Genomic DNA, 27,527 nt, shown 5'->3' on the forward strand with positions numbered 1-27,527 from the left:
CGCCAAGGGCAGAGGCGTCGCCGGCCCCGAGAGCGCCAAAGGGCAGAGGCGTCGCCGGCCCCGAGAGCGCCAAAGGGCAGAGGCGTCGCCGGCCCCGAGAGCGCCAAAGGGCAGAGGCGTCGCCGGCCCCGAAAGCGCCAAGGGCAGAGGCGTCGCCGGCCCCGAGAGCGCCAAGGGCAGAGGCGTCGCCGGCCCCGAGAGCGCCAAGGGCAGAGGCGTCGCCGGCCCAGAGAAAGGCAAGGGTAGAGGAGGCGCCGTATTGGTCTGCCCCGCAAGTGAGTGACAGGTTCCCTTTAACACTCCTCAAGAGGAAAGCTGTCTCTCGATTAGACATACTGTATAAGGTAATCTTTGACCCTTTAACATGATTCATCCCTCCCCGATATCCACCATACATGCATAAGGGTTTGGGTGGTCTTACTCACCACGATGTGCACCGGTGGCAGACCTTGCAGCATGCTGTTGGGGGCCAGGAGAGGCGACATGTAGGGGTTGTGTACAATGGCGGAAGTCTGTAAGGTCATATTGGCCACTCCGCTCTGGGAGCGCAGGGGCTGAAATCCTTCGGGGAACCCCAGGGATGGAGAGTTGGGGGGCTGAGAGGCTCTGTCCTCCGGTAAGTGCACTGGGGGAATGTTCTCCTTGGAGTGTGTCGCGGGTTCGTTCTCGTGATCACTTTCCGTCAGAAAGAAGTTGACCTGCTCCCGCGGGCTGGCTGGAGGTGGCGGCACGGACTCGGTGGACGGTGGTGACACCTGGTTCCTCCCGGTGCCGCTCTGGGCTCCTATTTGCCCGTTCTGGAGGCTGCGATCGCTGTACTGGTGCCGGCTGAGATCCTGGATGGTTCTGCTCTTCTGCGACACCCGTCTGTTAATCCCGTCCTCCTCGCACAGTGCCGCCTCCGATACGCTTTTCCTGACGGTTTCTGAAATAAGGATATTTCCCAATAGTTACCTAAGCAGCCGCGTTCTACTCCACCCAACATCCTCAACTGCTCGAGTCACTTACCGGGCCCCATCTTCTCCTTACTACCCTCCATTAGAGTGCTCAGCCAGGAGGCGGCCCCCTGCCGGATGTCTCTAAGGAAAAGCGCAGTCCCTCGTTTCACCTGACTGACGGCACTCTGCTGCTCAAACACTCGCTCCTCAACCGGGACGCGCTCGGTGCCTGGAGAAGACAAGGTGATCAGTGCGGGAATGGCCGGAGGTGCAGAGAGGTGACAGGTATAGACCAGTACCTGCATAGGCGCTCAGACATTTGGAGAGGACGCTGAGGGGCAGCAGCGGGTCCATCAGGGTAAGAAGGCGGGAAGGCGATGCCGTAGCCTGCAGTAAGGTGGCGGGGTAGGCAACCATAATACCGTCCGGTAATCTGACCCCGACCGAGGCAGCACGGAGCGACACCGTGATACAAAGGTTACCACCAGCGCTGTCACCGGCCAGACATATCCTCTGCCCTGTGGAGCCTGGAAGAGAAGAACACGTCAACAACCTGCAGCACTAATAATAGGGGGCAGTATTATAGCAGTTATATTCCTGTATATAGGGGCAGTATTATAGTAGTCATATTCTTGTACATAGAAAGCAGTATTATAGCAGTTATATTCCTGTACATAGGGGGCAGTATTATAGTAGTTATATTCTTGTACATAGGGGGCAGTATTATAGTAGTTATATTCTTGTACATAGGGGCAGTATTATAGTAGCTATATTCTTGTACATAGGGGGCAGTATTATAGTAGTTATATTCTTGTACATAGGGGCAGTATTATAGTAGTTATATTCTTGTACATAGGGGCAGTATTATAGTAGTTATATTCTTGTACATAGGGGCAGTATTATAGTAGCTATATTCTTGTACATAGGGGGCAGTATTATAGTAGTTATATTCTTGTACATAGGGGCAGTATTATAGTAGCTATATTCTTGTACATAGGGGGCAGTATTATAGTAGTTATATTCTTGTACATAGGGGCAGTATTAGTGGTTATATTCTTGTACATAGGGGGCAGTATTATAGTAGTTATATTCTTGTATATAGAGGCAGTATTATAGTAGTTGTATTCTTGTATATAGGGGTAGTATTATAGTAGTTATATTCTTGTACATAGGTGGCAGTATTATAGTAGTTATATTCTTGTACATAGGGGGCAGTATTATAGTAGTTATATTCTTGTACATAGGGGGCAGTATTATAGTAGTTATATTCTTGTACATAGGGGCAGTATTATAGTAGCTATATTCTTGTACATAGGGGCAGTATTATAGTAGTTATATTCTTGTACATAGGGGGCAGTATTATAGTAGTTATATTCTTGTACATAGGGACAGTATTATAGTAGTTATATTCTTGTACATAGGGGCAGTATTATAGTAGTTATATTCTTGTACATAGGGGGCAGTATTATAGTAGTTATATTCTTGTACATAGGGACAGTATTATAGTAGTTATATTCTTGTACATAGGAGGCAGTATTATAGTAGTTATATTCTTGTACATAGGGGCAGTATTATAGTAGTTATATTATTGTACATAGGGGGCAGTATTATAGTAGTTATATTATTGTACATAGGGGGCAGTATTATAGTAGTTATATTATTGTACATAGGGGGCAGTATTATAGTAGTTATATTCTTGTACATAGGGGCAGTATTATAGTAGTATGGATTTGTACTAACCCAGGAGGCGGCAGTGCTTCAGGGCCCAGCAGTAAGCGTAGAAACATTCCTCCAAAGCTCTCGGGAAAGGAGCCTCAGGAGCGAGCGAGTAATCTACGGACAAGATTGGGGCTTCCAGTTCCTGAGCCCATGTCCTCAGGTAGGGTTCGTGGGATTTGGAGGTTTGGGCTACAAAGCCCCCACCATGGAAGTGAATGATCAGGTCAGGAGAGAGCGGGGCCGGACGGGATCGGAGTCGCAGGTCCAGGCTTAGAGGACCCTCGGGTTTTGTGAAGGCTGCAAGCTCTTCACTCTCCTGCAGAAAAGAGGAACATTTTAATAAACTACTATATATTCATGTTTGACAACTTTTAACCCCTTCACCCCAGCCGATTTTCCGTTTTTTCAGTTTTGTTTTTTCCTCCCCTTCTTCAGAGAGCCGGAACTTTTATAGTTTTCCATCAATCTTGCCATATTAGAGCTTATTTGTTGGCGCAACGAGTTGTACTATTAAATGAAACGGGGCAAAAGGAAAAAAATTTCAAGTGCGGAAAAATTGCAAAAAAAAAAGTGCGATTGCACTATAGTTTTTGGGGTATTTTATTCTCCGTGTTCACTATATGTTAAAACTTATGTGTCAGTGTGATGCCTCAGGTCAGTGCGAGTTCGTAGACACCAAACATGTATATGTTTACTTTTATCTAAGGGGTTAAAAAAAAATTAAGTTTGTCCAAAAAGAGTGGCACACTTTTTGCGCCATTTTCTGTGACCCGTAGCGCTCTCAATTTTCGGGATCTATGGCTCAATGACTACTTATTTTTTGTGCCTTGAGCTGACGTTTTTAACGGTAACATTTCTGCGCAGATGCTATGTTTTGATTGATTAAAAATTTCTGAACACGGTGATACCAAGTGTGTGTAATTAATATATATATACAGTTAGGTCCAGAAATATTTGGACAGTGACACAAGTTTTGTTATTTTAACTGTTTACAAAAACATGTTCAGAAATACAATTATATATATAATATGGGCTGAAAGTGCACACTCCCAGCTGCAATATGAGAGTTTTCACATCCAAATCAGAGAAAGGGTTTAGGAATCATAGCTCTGTAATGCATAGCCTCCTCTTTTTCAAGGGACCAAAAGTAATTGGACAAGGGACTCTAAGGGCTGCAATTAACTCTGAAGGCGTCTCCCTCGTTAACCTGTAATCAATGAAGTAGTTAAAAGGTCTGGGGTTGATTACAGGTGTGTGGTTTTGCATTTGGAAGCTGTTGCTGTGACCAGACAACATGCGGTCTAAGGAACTCTCAATTGAGGTGAAGCAGAACATCCTGAGGCTGAAAAAAAAGAAAAAATCCATCAGAGAGATAGCAGACATGCTTGGAGTAGCAAAATCAACAGTCGGGTACATTCTGAGAAAAAAGGAATTGACTGGTGAGCTTGGGAACTCAAAAAGGCCTGGGCGTCCACGGATGACAACAGTGGTGGATGATCGCCGCATACTTTCTTTGGTGAAGAAGAACCCGTTCACAACATCAACTGAAGTCCAGAACACTCTCAGTGAAGTAGGTGTATCTGTCTCTAAGTCAACAGTAAAGAGAAGACTCCATGAAAGTAAATACAAAGGGTTCACATCTAGATGCAAACCATTCATCAATTCCAAAAATAGACAGGCCAGAGTTACATTTGCTGAAAAACACCTCATGAAGCCAGCTCAGTTCTGGAAAAGTATTCTATGGACAGATGAGACCAAGATCAACCTGTACCAGAATGATGGGAAGAAAAAAGTTTGGAGAAGAAAGGGAACGGCACATGATCCAAGGCACACCACATCCTCTGTAAAACATGGTGGAGGCAACGTGATGGCATGGGCATGCATGGCTTTCAATGGCACTGGGTCACTTGTGTTTATTGATGACATAACAACAGACAAGAGTAGCCGGATGAATTCTGAAGTGTACCGGGATATACTTTCAGCCCAGATTCAGCCAAATGCCGCAAAGTTGATCGGACGGCGCTTCATAGTACAGATGGACAATGACTCCAAGCATACAGCCAAAGCTACCCAGGAGTTCATGAGTGCAAAAAAGTGGAACATTCTGCAATGGCCAAGTCAATCACCAGATCTTAACCCAATTGAGCATGCATTTCACTTGCTCAAATCCAGACTTAAGACGGAAAGACCCACAAACAAGCAAGACCTGAAGGCTGCGGCTGTAAAGGCCTGGCAAAGCATTAAGAAGGAGGAAACCCAGCGTTTGGTGATGTCCATGGGTTCCAGACTTAAGGCAGTGATTGCCTCCAAAGGATTCGCAACAAAATATTGAAAATAAAAATATTTTGTTTGGGTTTGGTTTATTTGTCCAATTACTTTTGACCTCCTAAAATGTGGAGTGTTTGTAAAGAAATGTGACAATTCCTACAATTTCTATCAGATATTTTTGTTCAAACCTTCAAATTAAATGTTACAATCTGCACTTGAATTCTGTTGTAGAGGTTTCATTTCAAATCCAATGTGGTGGCATGCAGAGCCCAACTCGCCAAAATTGTGTCACTGTCCAAATATTTCTGGACCTAACTGTATATATATATATACACACACACACACATATATATATATATATATATACACATATACATATATATACATATATTGTAAGGATGCAATGTGGTAGATGGCCGGTATGTGTCACAGAGGGGGAAATCCTCTGTGATCTGAACCTGGAATGTTTCTCTGGGACTTGTAGTTCCATGAGGATTGTTGTACACAATCAGGGCTGGGTTCATGGGATGGTCAGAAGTGATGGGCGGGACTGACCATCCACATACCTCCCATACGTAGGTGTGTCTCATGGGATTTAATGGAGCTGTCGTTTGTCACATGATCTCGGTGTGCTGGTGGGAGCCATCTTGGTTGGAGCACATGTGCAGGAGATCCTGTGCATACAGAGCTAGTGAGGGCTCTGAAATGTCGGAGCTGCAGAATCCACTGAGGCTGTGAGGAATTGGAACGTGTCCATGGGCCGGGATGTTGAGCCCAGTGTGAGAGTCTCCCTGGACTGGATGGAGGCAGACTGACATCCTGCAAACCTACTGGCAGGTAACACCCCACAAAGGTGGACTTTACTGGCTGATGCCAGAGAATGAACTGTATGAACAATCAGCAGTTTAAACAGACAGTGAGACATTGTCCTGCGGGAAAGTGGCTGTGGCCCATTACACTGCGTGGTTTATGAGGATGTGAATAAATCACCGAGATTCTTTAAGTGACAAAGTGCTTGTGTGTGTCTTGATCCCGCTGCCAGACGTGTGCCCCAAGACGTTCAGGGCCCAGGTCGTCACATTATGGTGGAGAATGCGGGCATATGGCCTGGTTGCTAGGGGCAACACAGCCTGGTTGCTAGGGGCAACGCAGCCTGGTTGCTAAGGGCAACGGCCTAGGACATATTCTTGTGGATACGGACTGCTTGCTGTGGATTGGCGGGTCCACGAAAACTGACGGCGCACTCAAGCAGCTTGCGGTGGATCGGCGGGTCCACGAAGTTCCGGGAAAGCTGAGCGACCATGAGTGGAGCCGCAAGCCTGGACGTTATGGAGGAGCTGTACCAGTTCCTTGTGTGTGGACAGCAGGAGCTGTCAGTGCGCAGAGATGTGGCAGCAGTGGACCAGTTTGTGAGTTCCCTTCTGGGGCCAGTACGGGCACAGGGTACCCAGGGAGATAAAGGGGAACGGTGTGAACTGGGATTTAAAGACACTGCAAGGAAGCCACAGAAAGCCCATAAGGGGGTGGAGTCCCATAAAGGGGTGGTTGCCCATAAGGGGATGGAGTCCCATAAAGGGGTGGTTACCTATAAGGGGATGGAGTCCCATAAAATGGTGGATGCCCAAACGGGGGAGGAGTCCCAGAAAGCGGTGGTCCCCCAAAATGGTGCAGAGCATCCCAAATCCAAGGGTGAAGTGGCGCAGATGGACTGTAGCCAGGGACAACAGTGTTCATGTCACAAGTGTCCGGTTTGCGGTATAGACCACCCATCCGACGAGAAGCCACGTCTGTGTTCCGTGGAAGTGGATGGGGAATCTGTAACAGGGGTCGTAGACTCAAGGAGCTTGGTGACCCTGGTGAGGGCCACTTCTGATGTCAACTTGATTCCTGGAAGGAAGATCCACGTCGGCTGCACCCACAACAATGAGACAGAATACCCGGTATCCAGCGTGGTCATTAAGACAGCCAGGGACAGTGGTTCTCATAAGGTTGGTGTAGTCTCAGATTTACTGCACCCAATTATTATAGGTTGGGACTCTAAATTATTTGTGCACTTGTGGAAGCAGGGGGACGTATCCCGTTGCTTGTGTAAGAGCCAGAACAGCCCAAAGGAAACCCTACCACATTGGGAGGTGAAACGGGGTTCTGGTTGTAGAGTTAGGTGTGGTAAGGAGGAGATAGTACCTTCTAAAATTGACTGTCCTAAGTTAGGGGTGAGCAAAGAAAATGATGGACGGACCAAACTTAGTGACATAAGGACTAAGGGAATAACCAATAGTGTGACCGTTAAAAACGGGGTAGCTCCAGAAAGGGAGGCAGATATCTGGTTAAGTGGGGACATGATAGTCCAGGACGCCAGGGGGAGTGACGATGACTCCAGAATGGACACTGACTCTTATAAAAGGACAAGAGAGTGCAGTGAGGTACAGACAATTGAGAAGGGTAAAACCTCCTCCAGACGCCGGAGACGTAATAAGCGCCAAAAGCTCGTGCAAGGTATACCGTCTGAGGGTGCAGAGAAGGTGAAGTACCTGGTCGAGGAAAACACGTTGCCAGTAGCAACTGCTAAGGTAGAGTCAGACAGCGATGTCCTACACAAGAAAGAGGTATCAGAAACTGAACTGACACATTGTAACGACAGACATCAGCAGGGTGAAATGTCAAAAAATGAGCCAACCAAAGCAGTACTGGTGGTGTCTCCTATAGATTCCAAGCATGAAGCAGAAGGTCTGTCGGACGAGAGCGCTGTAGGAGGTGAAATCCTAGAGGGTAATACAGGACAAGGAATCCTGGAGAAAGTTGGTGAAGTACAAATCCATAGAGGTCATGGTGAGCAGACCGGTAAATTACCCAGTGTTGGGGTGATGAAGGGTCAAAACGGGGCCAAAGGTCTAAGAGGAACAGAGTACCACGCTGAAGGGTGTGACACCCTTGCAGAAAAAAAGAGGACTGAAGGTGACACTGCAGAGACCCGCAAGGAAGTTGAAGGTAACGCAGTGAAGACCCAAGAGACAGCTGGTGCTGCAAAAGTGAAAAGAGTCTCTGATGAGGTGAAGTCTGGACCAGAGGTCTTATCAGGAACTGATAGCCTGAGTGACCTGCCTGGTAAGACCAAGATGGAAGACATAGAGATGGTCTTGGTTAAGAACAATAGCAAACCCAAAGGCTCTGAGGCTGGAGCTGAACCGGAAGAGTGTGTAACTCAAGAGGTGGAGCCGTGCATGGTAGATGTGCCCGAAGACCTAAGAAAAGCCTGTGCCCATAAGTCGATGCATGAGACGTTTAAGAAGGCTGTAGGGGCCTGTGAAGTGTACTTTGCCCCAGAGACTTGTCGGTTGGTGGTGTGCTCTGCCAGTAATGTCACAAAGAAGCGAGTGGCTATCCTGAGTGACATGCACCTGCAGTGTCTTCGCACGAAATGGCTCATCTCGGCACAGATGGAAGAAGACACCGGGCGCTTGGAGTGTATGAAGCAGCTCACTGCAGAATTTCAGGAAGTTGTCGTGGTGAAGAAATCATTATTGGGGCTCGCATTAAGAGCGCTGAAAAGTAACATTCAGCAAGCCAGGAAGGTTCCAGGTATTACAGCGATTGAATTAGAAGAGCACAGTGGAACATTCCAAATCTATGGGAAAACTGAAGAAGCAGTGAAAACAGCTCGAAGGCTGTTGGACTTTGTGGAAGAGGTCACACAAGTGCCCAGAGAACTTGTCAAGAAACTGATTGGCAGAAATGGAAGAGTCATGCAGGAGATGGTTGATACATCCGGTGTGACGAGAGTAAGACTTAAGGTTTATCATAAAGCCAGGTTACCCTGTGAAGTTGGTATGGTTCCATGTGTCATGGCGGGAACAAAGGAGTGTGTTGAAAATGTACGAGTTCTCCTAGAATACCACCTGGGATACCTGGAAGAACTAAAGCAAATGGATCTTGAAAGACAGAAGATTGCAGAGAAACTTTGTCAAGTGAGTTTGAGGTCACGACCGCTTTCGGGCCAGGGCCCAGAGAAGTGTGGTCCACCTGATGAACGTGTTGCCTTCACTGGCAAGGAAAGTAGGTCCTGTAGGGAAAGGAGCCTAGGTCATAGAAGACCTACGTATAAATCAGGCTATGGCACAGACTCTGAAGGGTCCAAGCCCTCTAAGACAAAATCTAAAAGAAAAGACGGAGGGAGTGACTGGTCCATAGCCAAAAGTGGTGGTGGGAAAAGGCGGAGATGGAAAGGTGACCTAAGACGTCACGAGAGAAGAGGCCATAGTAGATTGGCAAACAGAGTGTGCAGGGTCTAGTTGTGGGAGATCTCCTGTCGGCTCGGTTGTGAAGTACCTGGACAATAGCCCCTCTAGTGGACTGGTTAGCGCAGAGTCAGGCCGCACGGTAGTTTTGACTGATGGGGTGTCTCACTACCACACTGACCGTTGGAGACAGTTATGGAACGATATGTCGGACCGGCGGACGTGTCTGAGAAGAGGGTTCACTGAGGAGGGTTTGATGACAGTGGCAGATGGTCGGTCAGGAGTAGAAACTCAAAGTTTTCGTAGAGGGCCCATTCGACTGGTAGGGTATGGTTTCCCTAATGCCCTGTCTCAGGGTCACTGTAGGTTGTCGAGTGTTCCACCCTACAAGTTGGAACAGAGGGGGGGGATATGTAAGGATGCAATGTGGTAGATGGCCGGTATGTGTCACAGAGGGGGAAATCCTCTGTGATCTGAACCTAGAATGTTTCTCTGGGACTTGTAGTTCCATGAGGATTGTTGTACACAATCAGGGCTGGGTTCATGGGATGGTCAGAAGTGATGGGCGGGACTGACCATCCACATACCTCCCATACGTAGGTGTGTCTAATGAGATTTAATGGAGTTGTCGTTTGTCACATGATCTCTGTGTGCTGGTGGGAGCCATCTTGGTTGGAGCACATGTGCAGGAGATCCTATGCATACAGAGCTAGTGAGGGCTCTGACATGTCAGGGAGCTGCAGAATCAACTGAGGCTGTGAGGAATTGGAACGTGTACAAGGGCCGGGATGTTGAGCCCAGTGTGAGAGTCTCCCTGGACTGGATGGAGGCAGACTGACATCCTGCAAACCTACTGGCAGGTAACACCCCACAAAGGTGGACTTTACTGGCTGATGCCAGAGAATGAACTGTATGAACAATCAGCAGTTTAAACAGACAGTGAGACATTGTCCTGCGGGAAAGTGGCTGTGGCCCATTACACTGCGTGGTTTATGAGGATGTGAATAAATCACCGAGATTCTTTAAGTGACAAAGTGCTTGTGTGGGTCTTGATCCCGCTGCCAGACGTGTGCCCCAAGACGTTCAGGGCCCAGGTCGTCACAATATATACATATATACATATACATACACATACATATATATATACATACATATATACATATATATACATACATACATACAGTTAGGTCCAGAAATATTTGGACAGTGACACAAGTTTTGTTATTTTAGCTGTTTACAAAAACATGTTCAGAAATACAATTATATATATAATATGGGCTGAAAGTGCACACTCCCAGCTGCAATATGAGAGTTTTCACATCCAAATCGGAGAAAGGGTTTAGGAATCATAGCTCTGTAATGCATAGCCTCCTCTTCTTCAAGGGACCAAAATTAATTGGACAAGGGACTCTAAGGGCTCCAATTAACTCTGAAGGCGTCTCCCTCGTTAACCTGTAATCAATGAAGTAGTTAAAAGGTCTGGGGTTGATTACAGGTGTGTGGTTTTGCATGTGGAAGCTGTTGCTGTGACCAGACAACATGCGGTCTAAGGAACTCTCAATTGAGGTGAAGCAGAACATCCTGAGGCTGAAAAAAAAGAAAAAATCCATCAGAGAGATAGCAGGCATGCTTGGAGTAGCAAAATCAACAGTTGGGTACATTCTGAGAAAAAAGGAATTGACTGGTGAGCTTGGGAACTCAAAAAGGCCTGGGCGTCCACGGATGACAACAGTGGTGGATGATCGCCGCATACTATCTTTGGTGAAGAAGAACCCGTTCACAACATCAACTGAAGTCCAGAACACTCTCAGTGAAGTAGGTGTATCTGTCTCTAAGTCAACAGTAAAGAGAAGACTCCATGAAAGTAAATACAAAGGGTTCACATCTAGATGCAAACCATTCATCAATTCCAAAAATAGACAGGCCAGAGTTACATTTGCTGAAAAACACCTCATGAAGCCAGCTCAGTTCTGGAAAAGTATTCGATGGACAGATGAGACCAAGATCAACCTGTACCAGAATGATGGGAAGAAAAAAGTTTGGAGAAGAAAGGGAACGGCACATGATCCAAGGCACACCACATCCTCTGTAAAACATGGTGGAGGCAACGTGATGGCATGGGCATGCATGGCTTTCAATGGCACTGGGTCACTTGTGTTTATTGATGACATAACAGCAGACAAGAGTAGCCGGATGAATTCTGAAGTGTACCGGGATATACTTTCAGCCCAGATTCAGCCAAATGCCGCAAAGTTGATCGGACGGCGCTTCATAGTACAGATGGACAATGACCCCAAGCATACAACCAAAGCTACCCAGGAGTTCATGAGTGCAAAAAAGTGGAACATTCTGCAATGGCCAAGTCAATCACCAGATCTTAACCCAATTGAGCATGCATTTCACTTGCTCAAATCCAGACTTAAGACGGAAAGACCCACAAACAAGCAAGACCTGAAGGCTGCGGCTGTAAAGGCCTGGCAAAGCATTAAGAAGGAGGAAACCCAGCGTTTGGTGATGTCCATGGGTTCCAGACTTAAGGCAGTGATTGCCTCCAAAGGATTCGCAACAAAATATTGAAAATAAAAATATTTTGTTTGGGTTTGGTTTATTTGTCCAATTACTTTTGACCTCCTAAAATGTGGAGTGTTTGTAAAGAAATGTGACAATTCCTACAATGTCTATCAGATATTTTTGTTCAAACCTTCAAATTAAACGTTACAATCTGCACTTGAATTCTGGTGTAGAGGTTTCATTTCAAATCCAATGTGGTGGCATGCAGAGCCCAACTCGCCAAAATTGTGTCACTGTCCAAATATTTCTGGACCTAACTGTATATACATATATATATATATATACACACATACACATACATATATACATATATATATATACATACACACACACACACACTAATATATATATATATATATATATATATTTATTATATACACATATATATATATATATATTTTTAACTCTTTAATTTTCAATGGGGCAAATCAGAGGCGATTTGAACCTAAAATTTTTTATATTTTAAAACTTTTTTTTTTCTTTTACTTGGCCCCCTAGCGGACTATAAGGATCAGCAGTCTGATTGCTGATTCAATTCTGTTTATCAGAGCTGCACAGTTCTGATCAGCAGAAATGATGCTCTCGTTAGAGCTGCTGCTCTGTCGGCCGTAACAGGAACTACGTCATGATAGTGACAGGAGTCATCACACCACCCTGTGCAACCATTGGCTCCCTGTGATTACGTCACGGGACCTCCATTGGTGGCGGGGAAATGTGATTTTACTGCCGCAGTTATTTAAATCGCGCTGTGAAGAGGTAAACAGGGGTGGGTGGATCGTGGATCCACCTGCGCCTGCAAGGCACACATGTCTGTTTCACTATCTAGGGGGTTGAACTTAGATTAAAATATAACTTTTATTTAATAAAAGATATATTTTAATCTAATTTCAACCTCTATAGAGTGAAATAGTTTTCTATTTTTTGGTTGGAGATCATTGGCTATCACAGATCTGTGAAAGGCACACATGTCTGCTGTGCAAATCAGCAGACATGTGCAAGTATCACCACCGACTCATCGCAGCAGACTTAGGACGTACCGTTACGTCCTAGGTCGTGAAGGAGTTAAATGGGGTTTCTTTAAGATTGTGCCCCCGTTTTAAGATTTAACATTCAACCATATCTCGGCTTTTGTCTTAACATCCCAAAATAATGATGTGACTGCAGCTGTCAATCATTAATGCCTGCGGTGGCGGCTCAAGATCACTGGTGGCCTCAGTCCCATGTCGTAGTCACCATAGACCTCATGTCTGTGCACCCCAATAATAGAAAGATGTGGAAAAAAAGACTGTGTTAACATCAAAAGCCTTGGTGTGAACACTGCCCTATGTGTGTATATATGTTTACCAGACCCGTACCTGTCCCTCCCGCAGCTGGTATGATATGAGCCGCATATGCACCGGGCCCGGTCCGCTATGAGCTACGGGTGGGTTGATGGTGACCGTGAGCTGTGGATCTGAAAGCAGCGGCATCTCCAGTGGCTCGGGGGGCACCGTGAGGGTCTTGTTGATGCGTACGGTTGTGGAAGCTATGCCAACTATAGACTGCACGGAGAAAGGAGGAAAAGACAGATTTGGTGAAAAGAAACCAATGATTGGATGGAGCGTGAGTCGGTTGGGACAGCACGCGGACTCCAGACGTTACTCACCGTCAGCACCTCCATCTCTGTGATGTTCCAGAACGTTTTCCAGAAGTTGACATCCAGGTTTTGCGTGATCCGCTCAAACTCGGCTCCTCGCAGCTCGGGATCGATGGCGTACCGCCCGCTGATGAAGAACGAGCTGGCGGCGACACCTGCCGGGAGAGGACGGAGACACGTGAGCCGGGGCGGCAGACGGGACGAGGGGGAGATCACAGGGACAGTATGGCGGCACGCCGCGCTTACCGTAATAGGTGGAGAGCGCTCCCTCCGCTGTCAGCGAGAGCGTGAAGAGGGGAAACGGTCACATTGTGATAACGAGCGAGAGTCTCCTTACACAAGACATGCAAAGCACTGACGTGCAGGGGTGACAAGGGGCGGACAGCATGCAACCGCAGGCAACACACATTTACATCAGGCGTTAAAGGGTTATTCTAAAAATACAAAAGGTGCCCCCAATATATACCGTATTTTTTGTTATATAAGATGCACCCCAAATTTAGAGGAGGAAAATAGGAAAAATGTATTTTTAATGTTAAAATGAGGGTCCGTCTTATATCATCTCACCAGTGGGGGGCGGCGGCGGTGGTGGAGTGGCTCAGGAAGGTCACAGGAGGCAGGGTCAGCGAAGCCGAGGGCTAGAAGGAGGAGGGTATTGTGGTTACTGAAGGATAGGGGGTGTCGCGGCACCAGCGGGCGACATTGATCTGCTGGCGGGCTGTGGGGGTGTCACTGCAGTCGAGCGACTCAAGAGGGTTACAGGATCAGGGTATCTGGGTGGTGGGTGCCATTGATCTGACCCCGGGCTCCATTGAGAAAATGGACTTCAAGAAAATGGCCGCGAAGGCAGCCATTTTCTTGAAGTCCATCAAGTGAACCAACCTCGGGCGATTCAATGGAGTCCCGAATCAGATCAATGGCATCTGCCGCTGAGACACCCGATCCTCCGGGCTCCATTGACAAGATGGACTTCAAGAAAATGGCCGCGGAGGCAGCCATTTTGTCGAAGTCCATCGAGGGAACCAACCATGGGCGATTCAATGGAGCCCACAGTTAGATCAATGGCATCCGCCGCCGAGACACCCGATCCTGTGACCCTGCTGAGTCGCTCCACTGCAGCGACACCCCCACAGCCGGCCAGCAGATCAATGGCACCCACCGACGAGACACCCAGTCCTCTAACCCTACTGAACCTCTCCACTGCTCCTCCGAGCCCTTAGTATCACCAATCCTGCCTCCTATGACCCCGCTCCACCACCACCGCCGCCCCAATAAGCCATATCCAGATTGTAAGATGCAGCCCCATTTTACCCCTAGTTTTGGGTGGAAAAAAGTGCGTCTTATAATCCGAAAAATACGGTAGGTACTGATTGTTGGGGCCCTTGATCCCGAGATCAGGGCCGTGTCCTGACAAACTCTGCCTCCAATCCATTCATTGACTATGGGATGGGTGAGTGCAGCACTCCACTATTTCCAAAAGTACCATAGACAATAAATGGATTGGAGGACCTCGAGCAATCAACAAGTTATCCCCAATCCTATCAATAAGGGGTAACTTGATTGTTTTTGGGAATAACCCTTTAAGGGTCACCTTTATTGCACCACACAATACCAGTAAGGACTGTGCCGCCTGTTGCTCATAAGATTAGTAACTGGTGAAGCCACTGTCTGAAAGGACCATATAGTAAAGTAACTAGGCACCTTCGGGGAGTTCTACAATATCCCACTAGAGGGCGCCCTGTGCACACGAAATTAAAGGGGCATTGTCTTCAGTGAAGATGGCGGTTGGTGCTTGTAAGGTTCTATGGAGCTGGCAGTAGAATGTTTTTTGCCGGTAGCTCCTCCATTGAATTTGGAAATCTGCATGCCATGCTAGGACAAATGCACAACAACCAGCCAATATGGCCCCCTCCCCTCCACTTACTGATTCCGGATCCGTGCCTCTTGTAGTTCTCTCCAAATGACACGAGCCCGATGGAGATGGTCTGCAGGAAGGGGCGGATGGACGGGGTGAACTGCAATGAAAACACGGGGGAGGGGAGAGTAAGAAATCAGCCGCTGGGAAGTCAGGATATAATAGAGTCAGGTGAGGACGGGTCAAGGGTCAGACAAATAGGAAGCGGCTCAGGGTCACAGCACGTCAAAGGGGGCAAAGTGAAAACTGCACTTTGGTGTTTTAGGACGCTGACTCTACAACTCCGCTAATCTCTGTGCAATCACTTCTCATTTCTATATTTCCTATACCTGACCACTAACGTTGGCCCTAAAGTCCTGGCGATCTCCCACCTATACCATCATGTACTGCTCCAATGAATCCTCAAAACTCCCCACCTGTGTGCACAGCTCCTATGCCGTCTGATGGGTCTCCGTGGTTACAGACCAGAAATACCCCCGGTGTATAGCTCTGTACCTGCCGCCATAGGTCCCTCTAAGGCCAAATTCACACTTCCGAGCACCGACCTCCATGGCTTCATATTTGCCTATAAAGCTGGTGAGTTTGGGTCAGGAGACCAGTGGCCAGTGTAGGAAAGGGAAACACGGATGTGAACCCGGCCGTAACAGGACTCTGGAAAGCATGGAGGACCCGCGGTGGAACGCATCATGGAGGACCCGCGGTGGAACGCATCATGGAGGACCCGCGGTGGAACGCATCATGGAGGACCCGCGGTGGAACGCATCATGGAGGACCCGCGGTGGAACGCATCATGGAGGACCCGCGGTGGAACGCATCATGGAGGACCCGCGGTGGAACGCATCATGGAGGACCAGCGGTGGAACGCATCATGGAGGACCCGCGGTGGAACGCATCATGGAGGACCTGTGAAGCAGTACAGTATCACCGAATGTGTGTGTGTATATATGTTCCTGCGATCTAATGTGTTTATGTTTTCCACCGCAGGTCCCACAACGCCTTCCGCCGCAGGCCCTCAACACCTTCCGCCGCAGGACCTCAACGCCTTCCAACGCAGGTCCCACAACGCCTTCCAACGCAGGTCCCACAACGCCTTCCACAGCTTCTTGTTCGGCGTCTGGTGACTATGATAGCGGGGTCTTCTCTCCTTTCTTTAGGGGGTGTCTGCTTTCTATAATAAAGTGTCCTGCAGCTTTCTTTAACCTTTTTTTTTTATCTCTCTGGACACTTCATTATTAACCCACAACTAGGGCTCATGTTTAAAGCCTTACTCCAAAAATTCCCGCTAGGACTTATTTTCGGGGAAACACGGTAGCTAAGCTGGGGCCACCAGACGTGACGTCTTCCGATCAGCCGGCGTTACCCAAGAGTATCTTTCCCTTTTGTAATATACAAACATAAAAGAACGCGTGCGGTTGGGAAATCCTAGGTCATGCGCTCTGTTCCCGGCATCGAGATACAGTCACAGGGAAAACCAGAGTAACCTCCGTCCCGTCTTATCACCGGCACAGATAACGCCCCGTGATGTCAGCCGCGCACACGCCGATAGAAGGTCAAGGCTGCGGTGAAGGTCGAGGGCGCACGACGCGCTAAACCGGGGAAAAGTGCGGAGACAGTGAGATGCTGTGTGACGGAGAGAACAGGGGAAGGATAAAACTCAGAGGGAACCGATGGGGAGAGCAATGCAATAAGAGTATATGGGCATTCAATCAATCTGGACGGTCCAGTCCACCGGTGGTTTGTGGCCGCCATGCAGGAGCGGGAGTAGCGCCTCTTGCCTGACAGCATCCGCGGCTTTTCTTCTGAGTAGCTGGCCGGACGGTGATGACGTTGCGCCCGGCCGGCTGCTCAAAAGAAAAGCCGCGGGTGGAGTCTGAAGACTCGAGGAGGTCAGGACCATGGTGTAGCCGCACTCACCTGGAAGCCAAGGCACCGGCCGTAGAAGCAGCCTTTGTGCATGGTGCTGTACTCTTTCAGGAACTCTTCCGACAAGCCACGTTCCTGGCGGAAGAACAGGTCCCCATGACGGTTGGCGGTGAGCAGACGCTGTGCGAAGCAGAGCAAGGCGCGGAGCTGGGTGAGCGCGGCCCCGTAGGCCTCCAGCTCGGAGCAGTTGTGCGCGGCCCTGAAGAAGAGGCTGCGGCGGCTGGTTGTGACGTAGCGGCACTTGTGTAGGATGTGCTGGGTGCAGGCCAACACCACCTTCAGCAGGCTGCGGTACCCGTTGGCAGGGGTGTCGGGGTCCAGGTCAAACAACGGGCACACGGCCGCCAGGGCACGCAGGGAAGGCTCCAGGCCCCGGGATTGTTCTTGGATACGGGAGAACGCCTGGACCAGCCGGGAGGAGACATCGGAGCCGGACTCCCCGAAGTGAAGGATGTTGTCCTGGCACAGGGCATCCACCGCCTGGAACAGGGGCCGGGGGTCCATCTGCTCGGGGGGCACAACCACCACACCTGGAACGACAAAAGGATGAAGACGCTTAGAAAGGGAGAGATGACAGAATGGATGAAATCAGGGAACATGCTGCAGAAGGATTGCTCCACTAGGAGAGCTCTGCACAGCCAGCCCCCTCCACTAAAAGCAGCAACAAGAGAGCTCTGCACAGCCAGCCCCCTCCACTAACATCAGCAACAGGAGAGCTCTGCACAGCCAGCCCCCTCCACTAACATCAGCGACAAAAGAGGTCTGCACTGCCAGCCCCCTCCACTAACAGCAGCAACAGGAGAGCTCTGTGCAGCCAGCCCCCTCCACTCTCATCAGCAACAGGAGAGCTCTGCGCAGCCAGCCCCCTCCACTAACAGCAGCAACAGGAGAGCTCTGCACAGCCAGCCTCCTCCACTAACATCAGCAACAGGAAAGCTCTGCACAGCCAGCCCCCTCCACTATCAGCGAAGCCAGCCCCCTCCACTATCACCAGTGACAGGAGAGCTCTGCACAGCCAGCCCCCTCCACTAACAGCACCAACAGGAGAGCTCTGCACAGCCAGCCCCCTCCACTAACAGCAGCAACAGGAGAGCTCTGCACAGCCAGCCCCCTCCACCAACATCAGCAAAAGGAGAGCTCTGCACAGCCAGCCACCTCCACTAACAGCAGCAACAGGAGAGCTTTGCACAGCCAGCCCCCTCCACTAACAGCAGCAACAGGAGAGCTCTGCACAGCCAGCCCCCTCCACTAACATCAGCAACAGGAGAGCTCTGCACAGCCAGCCACCTCCACTAACATCAGCGACAAAAGAGGTCTGCACAGCCAGCCCCAACCACTATCGTCAGCAACAGGAGAGCTCTGCACACCCAGCCCCCTCAGCTAACATCAGCGACAGGAGAGCTCTGTGCAGCCAGCCCCCTCCACTATCAGCGAAGCCAGCCCCCTCCACTATCAGCGAAGCCAGCCCCCTCCACTATCACCAGTGACAGGAGAGCTCTGCACAGCCAGCCCCCTCCACGATCAGCAGCAACAGGAGAGCTTTGCACAGCCAGCCTCCTCCACTAACATCAGCAACAGGAAAGCTCTGCACAGCCAGCCCCCTCCACTATCAGCGAAGCCAGCCCCCTCCACTATCACCAGTGACAGGAGAGCTCTGCGCAGCCAGCCCCCTCCACTAACATCAGCAACAGTAGAGCTCTGCACAGCCAGCCCCCTCCACTAACATCAGCAACAGGAGAGCTCTGCAAAGCCAGCCCCCTCCACTAACAGCAGCAACAGGAGAGCTCTACACAGCCAGCCCCCTCCACTAACAGCAACAGGAGAGCTCTGCAAAGCCTGCCCCCTCCACTAACAGCAACAGGAGAGCTCTGCACAGCCAGCCCCAACCACTATCGTCAGCAACAGGAGAGCTCTGCACAGCCAGCCCCCTCCACTAACATCAGCAACTGGACAGCTCTACACAGCCAGCCCCCTCCACTAACATCAGCAACAGGAGAGCTCTGCACAGCCAGCCCCCTCCACTATCAGCGAAGCCAGCCCCCTCCACTATCAGCGACAGGAGCTCTGCCCAGCCAGCCCCCTCCACTATAAGCAACGACAGGAGCGCTCTACGCAGCCAGCCCCCTCCAATAACAGGAGAGCTCTGCGCAGCCAACTCCCTCCACTAACATCAACGACAGGAGAGCTCTGCGCAGCCAACTCCCTCCACTAACATCAACGACAGGAGAGCTCTGCACAGTCAGCCCCCTCCACTAGCGACAGGAAAGCTCTGCACAGCCAGCCCCCTCCATTATAAACTACAGAGCCAGCCCCCTCCACTATAAACTACAGGAGAGTTCTGCATAGACAGCCCCCTCCACTAACATCAGCGACAAAAAACAAAGATGTTTCACAACATCTGCCCTTGAGCAACAAATATAAGAAATGTCTCTGAAGATTAATCTATTGTTCCCTGTTATCAGCCCCTTCAAGCTCTGAGAGCACTGCGAGGATGTCCACAAGCGTCCAGCCCCCCTGAGCCCATGTCCATCCGCAGTCGCTGGTCCTATAGCGCCGTGCATTTAGGGTGAGGGTCCGTTTTTCCGGATCTGATGGGCACATACCCTGCGGCAGCAGAGGCGCCGTCCTCTCCCATCGTGGGATCAGATGCACTTTCCAAACCCCTTATCTACAGCCCAATAAGCTGAGAAGTGTGAGCGGAGAGGGGGATGAAGACGAGGAGAAAGGCGAAAGACCCCCATCACCATACCTGGGCTCGGACTACTGCCGGGCTGCTCACCGGTCTCCACGGCTGGACTTTGCTTGCTCGGAAAGTAACATCTCAATGTCCAAGTGAGCTCCTCCTCGTTCAGCTATAAACCGGGAGGGGGAGGAGGGAGCTGCAGCTGGAGCTGCCCACTTGGAAAGTCAAGAAGCTTCACGAGGACGCTGCCCACCCCATTGTGACATACGGGCATCTCACCTGGCGCTGCCCCGGCTTAATCCTACAGCCCTGACATAACACGTCCAAGCCTGGCCTCTGCGTATTATGGCTAAATATACCGAGGACTGTCTGCAATCACAGGGCGCAACATTAAAGGGTCCCCGTCCCCCCAATAATCACCACCAGGGGACACGGAGACCTTCATCTGCCAGCTGATGGGAGATTTCCTTACAGGTAATGGGAAAAATTATGCAAATAAACTTCTGGACGCAGCGGAGCATTACCTGGGTCAGCACGAGACCAGGGTTGAGAATAGATGGCTTCATTCAATAGCCAAGCCAGCCCCCTTCTCAATTATAGCCACCATATAGTAAAGGGGCTGCCCAACTACTCATTTTAATAGCTAAGCCAGCCCCCTCTACATCATAGTCACTATATAGTAAAGGTGGCTGCTCAACTACTCATTTTAATAGCTAAGCCAGCCCCCTTCTCAATCATAGCCACCAAATAGTAAAGTGGACTGTCCAAATGTTCATTTTATTAGCCAATCCAGCCCCCTTCTCTCTCAATACATCGACCGTGACAGTCAGACGCTTCATTCTCTCACTATACATTGGCTGAGAAAGAAGGGGGCTGGCTTAGCTAATAAAAGGAACATTTGGGCAGCCCCCTTTACTATACGGTGACTATGATGGAGAAGTGGGGCTGGCTTATCTATATAAAATGAATAGCTGGGCAGCCCCCTTAAATATATGGTGGCTATGAAGGAGAAGGGGGCTGGCTTAGCTAATAAAATGAACATCTGGCAGTCCCCTCCCCCTTTACTATATGGTGCCTATGATGGAAAAGGGGGCTGACTTAGCTATTAAAATGAGTAGTTGGGCAGCACCCTTTACTAAATGGAAGCTATGATGGAGAAGGAGGCTGGCTTAACATGAACATCTGGGCAGCCCCCTTTACTATATAGTGACTATGATAGAGAAGGGGGCTGGCTTAGCTATTAAAATTAGTAGTTAGGCAGCCCCCTTTACTATTTACCGGCTATAATTGAGAAGGGGGCTGGCTTAGCTATTAAAGTGAATAGTTGGGCAGCCCCCTTACTATATGCCGGCCATGACAGAAAGGGGGGCTGGCTTAGCTATTAAATGAGCAATCAGACACCACATTATTTCTAAGAATTGTCTGTGACAGAGAAGAGGACTAGCTTAGCTAATAGTTAGCCAGTCCCCTTTAATATATGATGGCTATGACAGAAAGGGGGGCTGGCTCAGGTATTAAAATGAACAGTTGAGCAGCCCGCTTTACTATATGCCAGCTATGACAAAGAAGGGGGCTGGAATAGCTATTCAAATAAGTAGTTAGCTACCCCCTTTACTATATGTCGACTATGACAGAAAGGGGGCTGGCTTAGCTATTAAAATGAGTAGTTAACCAGCCCCCTTTACTATATGCTGACTATGACGAAGACTGGGGCTGGAATAGCTATTAAATAAGTAGTTAGGCAGCCCCCTTTACTATATGCCGACTGACAGAAAGGGGGCTGGCTTAGCTGTTGAAATAAGTAGTTAGCCAGCCTCCTTTACTATATGTAGGCTATGACGGAATGGGGTGCTGGCTTAGCTATTAAAGTTAGTAGTTCGCCACCCCTTCTCTCTAAAAATTGCCCATGACAGAGAAGGGGGCTGGCTTAGCAATTAAAATTAGTAGTTAACCAGCCCTGTTTACTATATGTCGGCTATGATGGAGAAGGAGGCTTGCTTAGCTGTTAAAATGAGTAGTTGGCTACCCTATTTACTATATGCCAGCTATGACTGAAAAGGGGGCTGGCCTGGCGATTAAAATGAGCACTCAGTCCCCCCCTTCTTTCTAAAAATGGTCTGTGACAGAGAAGGGGGCTGGCTTATTAAAATGAGTAGTTAGCCAGTTCTCTTTAATATACGCTGGCTATGACGGAGAAGGGGGTTGGCTTAGCTATTAAAATGTTTAATCAGCCATCCCATTCTCTTTAAAAATTGGAGAAGGGGGCTGGCCTGGATATTGAAATGAGGAATCAGACACCACCTTCTCTCCAAAAATTGGCTGTGCCAACAAAGGGGGCTGGCTTAGCTATTAAAATGAGTAGTCAGCCCCATTTTGTATACTATGGGCATGACAGAGAAGAGGCCTGGCATAGCTAATTTAAATGTGTAGTTAGCCAGCCTCCTCTTCTACATGTTGGCTATGACAACCAATGGGGCTGACTTACCTATAAAAGTGAATATTTATTGCCCTTTTCTATATGACAGCAAAGGGGTCTGGATTAGCCATTACAATTCGCAATCAGCCTGCTCCTTTATCTCTATATAAATCAGCTGTATCACAGAAGGGGGCTGGCTTAGCTATTTAAATGTTTAGTCCGTCATCCCCCAACTTTCTATACAATGGCTGTTAGAGAGAAGGGGGGATGGCTTAGCTATTAAAAAGAGCATTCAGAGAGCCCTATCTCTTTCTCTATATGGCAGCCATGAAAGAGAAGGGGGCTGGCTGACCTATAATGAGCAATCAGCCAGCCCCCTTCATGAACACTGATGAGGAGATGAAACAAGAGGTGTTTACTGAGCACAAGCAGAAGGGTGAGATGCTGAGACCCAGATATCGGGCCCCAACGACTGATCAGTAACCTGGGTATCTATTGGGGTCCTTACGTGATAAGGGGTCCCCGTGTCCGGCACTGGCCTCCTCCCCTCGTTGGCTCGGTCCTGCCTGGTACCTCATGGCCGGTGATGGTGCCGCTCTCTGCTCACAGTGCCCTCTGCACACAATACGGCAGCATCCCAACCGGGACACGAGCCAGGACATTTCTGCCCTTTATCAAGAGAAGCCGAGCATTGTCCTCCCATTCAAAACAACAACAGCAGCACGAGGGGGGGTGCACATACTTTCTGACTACACACAAACCCATTTACATCCACTCTGACATCCATGTGCCTTAAAGGGGTTGTTTTCAATAAAAACAGGTCATGGGGACACAATATCTACGGAAATGACAATCTCGGCAACCAATCACTGGCCTTGGCAGTTGGGCGCGTCGGTATGATGTCATCACTTCCGCCAGGTGGACAAAACAAGGCCGGGAGAAGCGATGGCGGATCTACTAGGTAAGTAAGGCTATGTGCCCACGCTGCGGATTTACCGCGGATTTTGCCGCGGATTTACCGAAAATCTGCAGCAGCGGCACTTCCAAGCCATTTCAATGGCATTTTGGAAATGCTGTGTCCATGCTGCGGATTTTTCCGAGGCGGATTTTGATCCGGAAAAATCTGCAGCATGTCAATTATTGTTGCGGATTTTGGTGCGGATTTTGGGTATAGAATGGGGAAAAAAAAAAAAATCCGCATCAAAATCCGCGGCAAATTCGCAGTAATCCGCGGTAAATCCGCGGCAAAAATAAGGTGCGGATTTGCCGCGAAAGTCGCGGATTTTCATGCAGAAAAATCCGCAGGTACATTCTACCGTGGACACATAGCCTTATGCTTCTTTATTATGGCATTAGTCCCTACATTTTAATTAAAGGGATTGTCCTTTTGGCCATACACCCCTCCCCTTTAATTAAAGGGATTATCCTTTTGATCAGTCATTGGCCTTGGCAGTTGTGTGCGTCGGCGTGATGTTATCACTTCCGCCAGGTGGACAAACTAGTGCGGCGGATCTACCAGGTAAGTGATGCTTCTTTATTAGTTCATTCCACCCTTCCCTTTAATTCAAGGGCTTGTCTTTCCAACCAATCACTGGCCTTGGCAGTCGGGTGCGTCAACGTGATGTCATCATTTCCGCCAGGTGGACAAAACCAGGCGGGGAGGAGCGATGGCGGATCTACTAGGCAAGTAATGCTTCTTTATAATGGCACAACACCCTCCACTTTAATTAAAGGGATTGTCCTTTCAACCAATCACTGGTCTTGGCAGTTGGGTGCGTCAGCGTGATGTCATCACTTCCGCCAGGTGGACAAAACCAGGTGGGGAGGAGCGATGGCGGATCTACTAGGTAAAAGATGCTTCTTTATTATGGCATTCCCTCATACCCTTAAAGGGATTGTCCTTTCGGTTCTTCTGACCAGAAGAACCACCCAAGTCACCCAGGCCGCTGGACTAGAAGGTTGTCGGAGGTTGGAGTCTACATGGTGGACCATGTGGAGAGGAGACAGCAGGGGGCAATGCACATTCATGGAGCCCGGGTCACTTGGTGACTAACTGATCGCTCTATGGATGGACACCCCGAACCCACCTACAAGTCCAACGTCTGGAGACCTTCTTCAGGTTGAAGCTGTAGACCCCACCATTCATAAAGTAGGTGATGGACGCCCTTCTACTAAAGTTATAGCTCCAGGCTGAATAACGTCCTTACTTTTCTAGTTTGGGGCCCTTGAACGTTTCGCCCAGATCTCCAGCGTGATGTTCCCGACCACACATTCTCTGGCAGGACATTAAACCTGATTACTAGGAATCCTCGAGACCGAACAGAACTTCCCCTACTTCTGGGACAAAACATTACGACGCTCACCACATTCCCATTTCCAGCTGTCCCGGGAGCGGAGCAGAAGCGGGGCTGCCCCCTGTACACAGAGGCCGGCCATATGGGCGAAACACGTGGGGGCTTAGGGAACAGCGCGAACCCATGAATCAGTGTATGCAATAACAGCGCGGGATCATTTGGCACGATGGACGGGAACTATAAAGAGCAACAACATCGTGCCGGTCCCATGACGGATCTCAGATAATGGAGACGACTAACTGATCGATAAGAGGTGGGCAACCACTATAATAAGACCACCGAGACCAAAGACATTGGATTCTACGTTGTCAGATCAGAAAAGGTGGATTTTTCCATCCACTTCTATACCCTTGCAGATAAGTGGCACCTGAGGAGTCTGGAAGTCACTCGTCTTCCCAAGACAACACATATAATCTCTCATCTAATAGCATGGCTGCAGCAGGAGCCTCCCCCCCATCTACCCTAAATCGGCAGTGGGACACATCTCATTACTGGTTGTCTGGGAATTTGCCTCACAGTAGTCAATGCGATAACACAAAAACACCCGTAACACTCCTCCTCAAACTCCAGTTCTTCGAGTTCCACCGCTCCAACGGTCCCACCGCTCCAACGGTCCCACCGCTCCAACGGTCCCAGTCATCGTGCAGTTTTTCCATCTGCTGAACGTCACTTATGCTATATGAGCGTTGTAGTCAAATCCTGTTGTTAGTGGTCACGTGGACCATGTATATGATGTCGCCAGCAACAAGTGTGTAAGTCCAGAGATACCTCCTCTATGCATGCCAGTCCGAGGGCGACAGTGACGAGTGGGAGTCCAGAGGTGCCTCCTGCAAGTCCGAGGGTGACAGTGACAAGTGGAAGTCCAGAGATGCCTCCTGCAAGTCTGAGGGTGACAGTGACAAGTGGGAGTCCAGAGATGCCTCCTGCAAGTCCGAGGGTGACAGTGACGAGTGGGAGTCCAGAGATGCCTCCTTTATGCATGCCAGTCCGAGGGTGACAGTGACAAGTGGGAGTCCAGAGATGCCTCCTGCAAGTCCGAGGGTGACAGTGACGAGTGGGAGTCCAGAGATGCCTCCTTTATGCATGCCAGTCCGAGGGCGACAGTGACGAGTGGGAGTCCAGAGATGCTTCCTTTATGCATGCCAGTCTGAGGGCGCCAGTTACAAGTGAGTCCAGAGATGACTCCTTTATGTATGCCAGTCAAAAGGCGACAGTGACGAGTGGGAGTCCAGAGATGCCTCCTTTATGCATGCCAGTCCGAGGGCGACAGTGACGAGTGGGAGTCCAGAGATGCTTCCTTTATGCATGCCAGTCTGAGGGCGCCAGTTACAAGTGAGTCCAGAGATGACTCCTTTATGTATGCCAGTCAAAAGGCGACAGTGACGAGTGGGAGTCCAGAGATGCCTCCTTTATGCATGCCAGTCCGAGGGCGACAGTGACGAGTGGGAGTCCAGAGATACCTCCTGCAAGTCCGAGGGCGCCAGTGACTAGTGGGAGTCCAGAGATGCTTCCTTCATGCATGCCAGTCCGAGGGAGCGACAGTGACGATTGGGAGTCCAGAGATGCCTCCTTTATGCATGCCAGTCCGAGGGCGACAGTGACGAGTGGGAGTCCAGAGATGCCTTCTTTATGCCTGCGAGTTTGGGGGCGCCAGTGACAAGTATGAGTCCAGAGGTGCCTCCTTATGCATGCTAGTCTGAGGGTACCAGCTATGAGCATGTGAGTCCAAAAGGTGCCTCCTTTATATATACACGAGTCCAATGGTGCCAGTGACGAGCTGGATATGTGAACACAAACTGCGATTGGATATGAGTTTTCCCGTTAAGCGTTTTTCTTATTCTGCCAATCATCCAAAGTGAAAGCGCCTTCGGACCCTAATTGATAACGGGGTTGTCAGCACCAAGCACCAGCCCTGATCTATACATGTGTGAGCATAACTGGAAGCAACTCATAGTGACCGCCCGGCATGCTCACCGCTGCTGTCACTGACAGCTGATACCTGGTTGCCCGAGCGCCCTGATGCTGATTGTTTCCCTGCCCCCATCAGGACCCTGTAACTCATCCTGCCTGTAATATAATGGGATCCTTCTAGATACCCTGCCTGCAAAACCAATCTGCTGAAAGCGGCCATCAGTGACACCGACACTGCAAGAGGACGAAGGAGAACAAAAGCCAGAATGTGGCTGCACCGCGCTGCGTGTGGATCGGGGAGCAGAGCGGCACAAGATGTCACGCACATTACACCCAGATTTGTTGCAGTCATTCCTGTGACATTTCCATAGTAGAAAAAAAATGCAGCAAAAGAACAAATAAAAAAAAAAAAATATGTATGTATCAGTCTTGGGTAAAAATATCGTAAAAAGGCGGCATCAAACAGACCCTGTGTGCAGGTACCTGAGTGCCGGGTCAGGACAGGACCAGACGGAGATCTGTGATCTCTATTTTACAGTGGATTCTGCCCCAAATCAATTGCAAACATTGCACCACGAAAAAATAAATAAAATATACTGTATATAAAAAATCTAATTTATAAATATAAAAATATATAAAATTATAAATTATAAAAATATATTATATTATATACACAATTTTATATATATAGAAAATAAAAAGTATAAAAAATATATAACTAAAAATATATAAAAAATATAGAAATATATAATAGAGAAAATATATAACATATATAAAAAATATAATATAGAGAGAGACTTTTATAAAAAATATAATACATAAAATATAAAAATATATAAAAAATATAGAAATATAATAGAGAAAATATATAACAAATATATATAAAAATATAATATATAACAAAATATAAAAATATATAAAAAATAAAAATATATACCAAAATATAATATATTAAACA

At 48.7% G+C, this 27,527-nt stretch overlaps 1 protein-coding gene across 5 annotated transcripts in view; it reads right to left on the reverse strand.

Moving 5' to 3' along the window:
• Window positions 1-27,527, reverse strand: part of LIPE (lipase E, hormone sensitive type) — a 43,457-nt gene that overhangs the window by 3,499 nt on the left and 12,431 nt on the right. For 2 of the 5 annotated variants that reach the window (XM_075328465.1, XM_075328468.1), the window contains exons 2-10: window positions 17,197-17,735; window positions 15,292-15,382; window positions 13,614-13,640; window positions 13,377-13,522; window positions 13,087-13,272; window positions 2,679-2,973; window positions 1,238-1,465; window positions 1,009-1,167; window positions 426-925 (exon numbers count right to left, since the gene is read on the reverse strand). In XM_075328465.1, coding sequence (XP_075184580.1) covers window positions 426-925; window positions 1,009-1,167; window positions 1,238-1,465; window positions 2,679-2,973; window positions 13,087-13,272; window positions 13,377-13,522; window positions 13,614-13,640; window positions 15,292-15,382; window positions 17,197-17,735 — 2,171 coding nt within the window. Of the gene's footprint in view, window positions 1-425; window positions 926-1,008; window positions 1,168-1,237; window positions 1,466-2,678; window positions 2,974-13,086; window positions 13,273-13,376; window positions 13,523-13,613; window positions 13,641-15,291; window positions 15,383-17,196; window positions 17,736-19,954; window positions 20,045-22,812; window positions 22,892-27,527 lie in introns of those variants that run through there. The other 3 variants (XM_075328464.1, XM_075328467.1, XM_075328466.1) reach the window with 3 other exon arrangements.

The sequence above is a fragment of the Anomaloglossus baeobatrachus genome, chromosome 11 (genome assembly GCF_048569485.1).
Source record: "Anomaloglossus baeobatrachus isolate aAnoBae1 chromosome 11, aAnoBae1.hap1, whole genome shotgun sequence".
Classification (NCBI taxonomy): Eukaryota; Metazoa; Chordata; class Amphibia; order Anura; family Aromobatidae; genus Anomaloglossus; species Anomaloglossus baeobatrachus.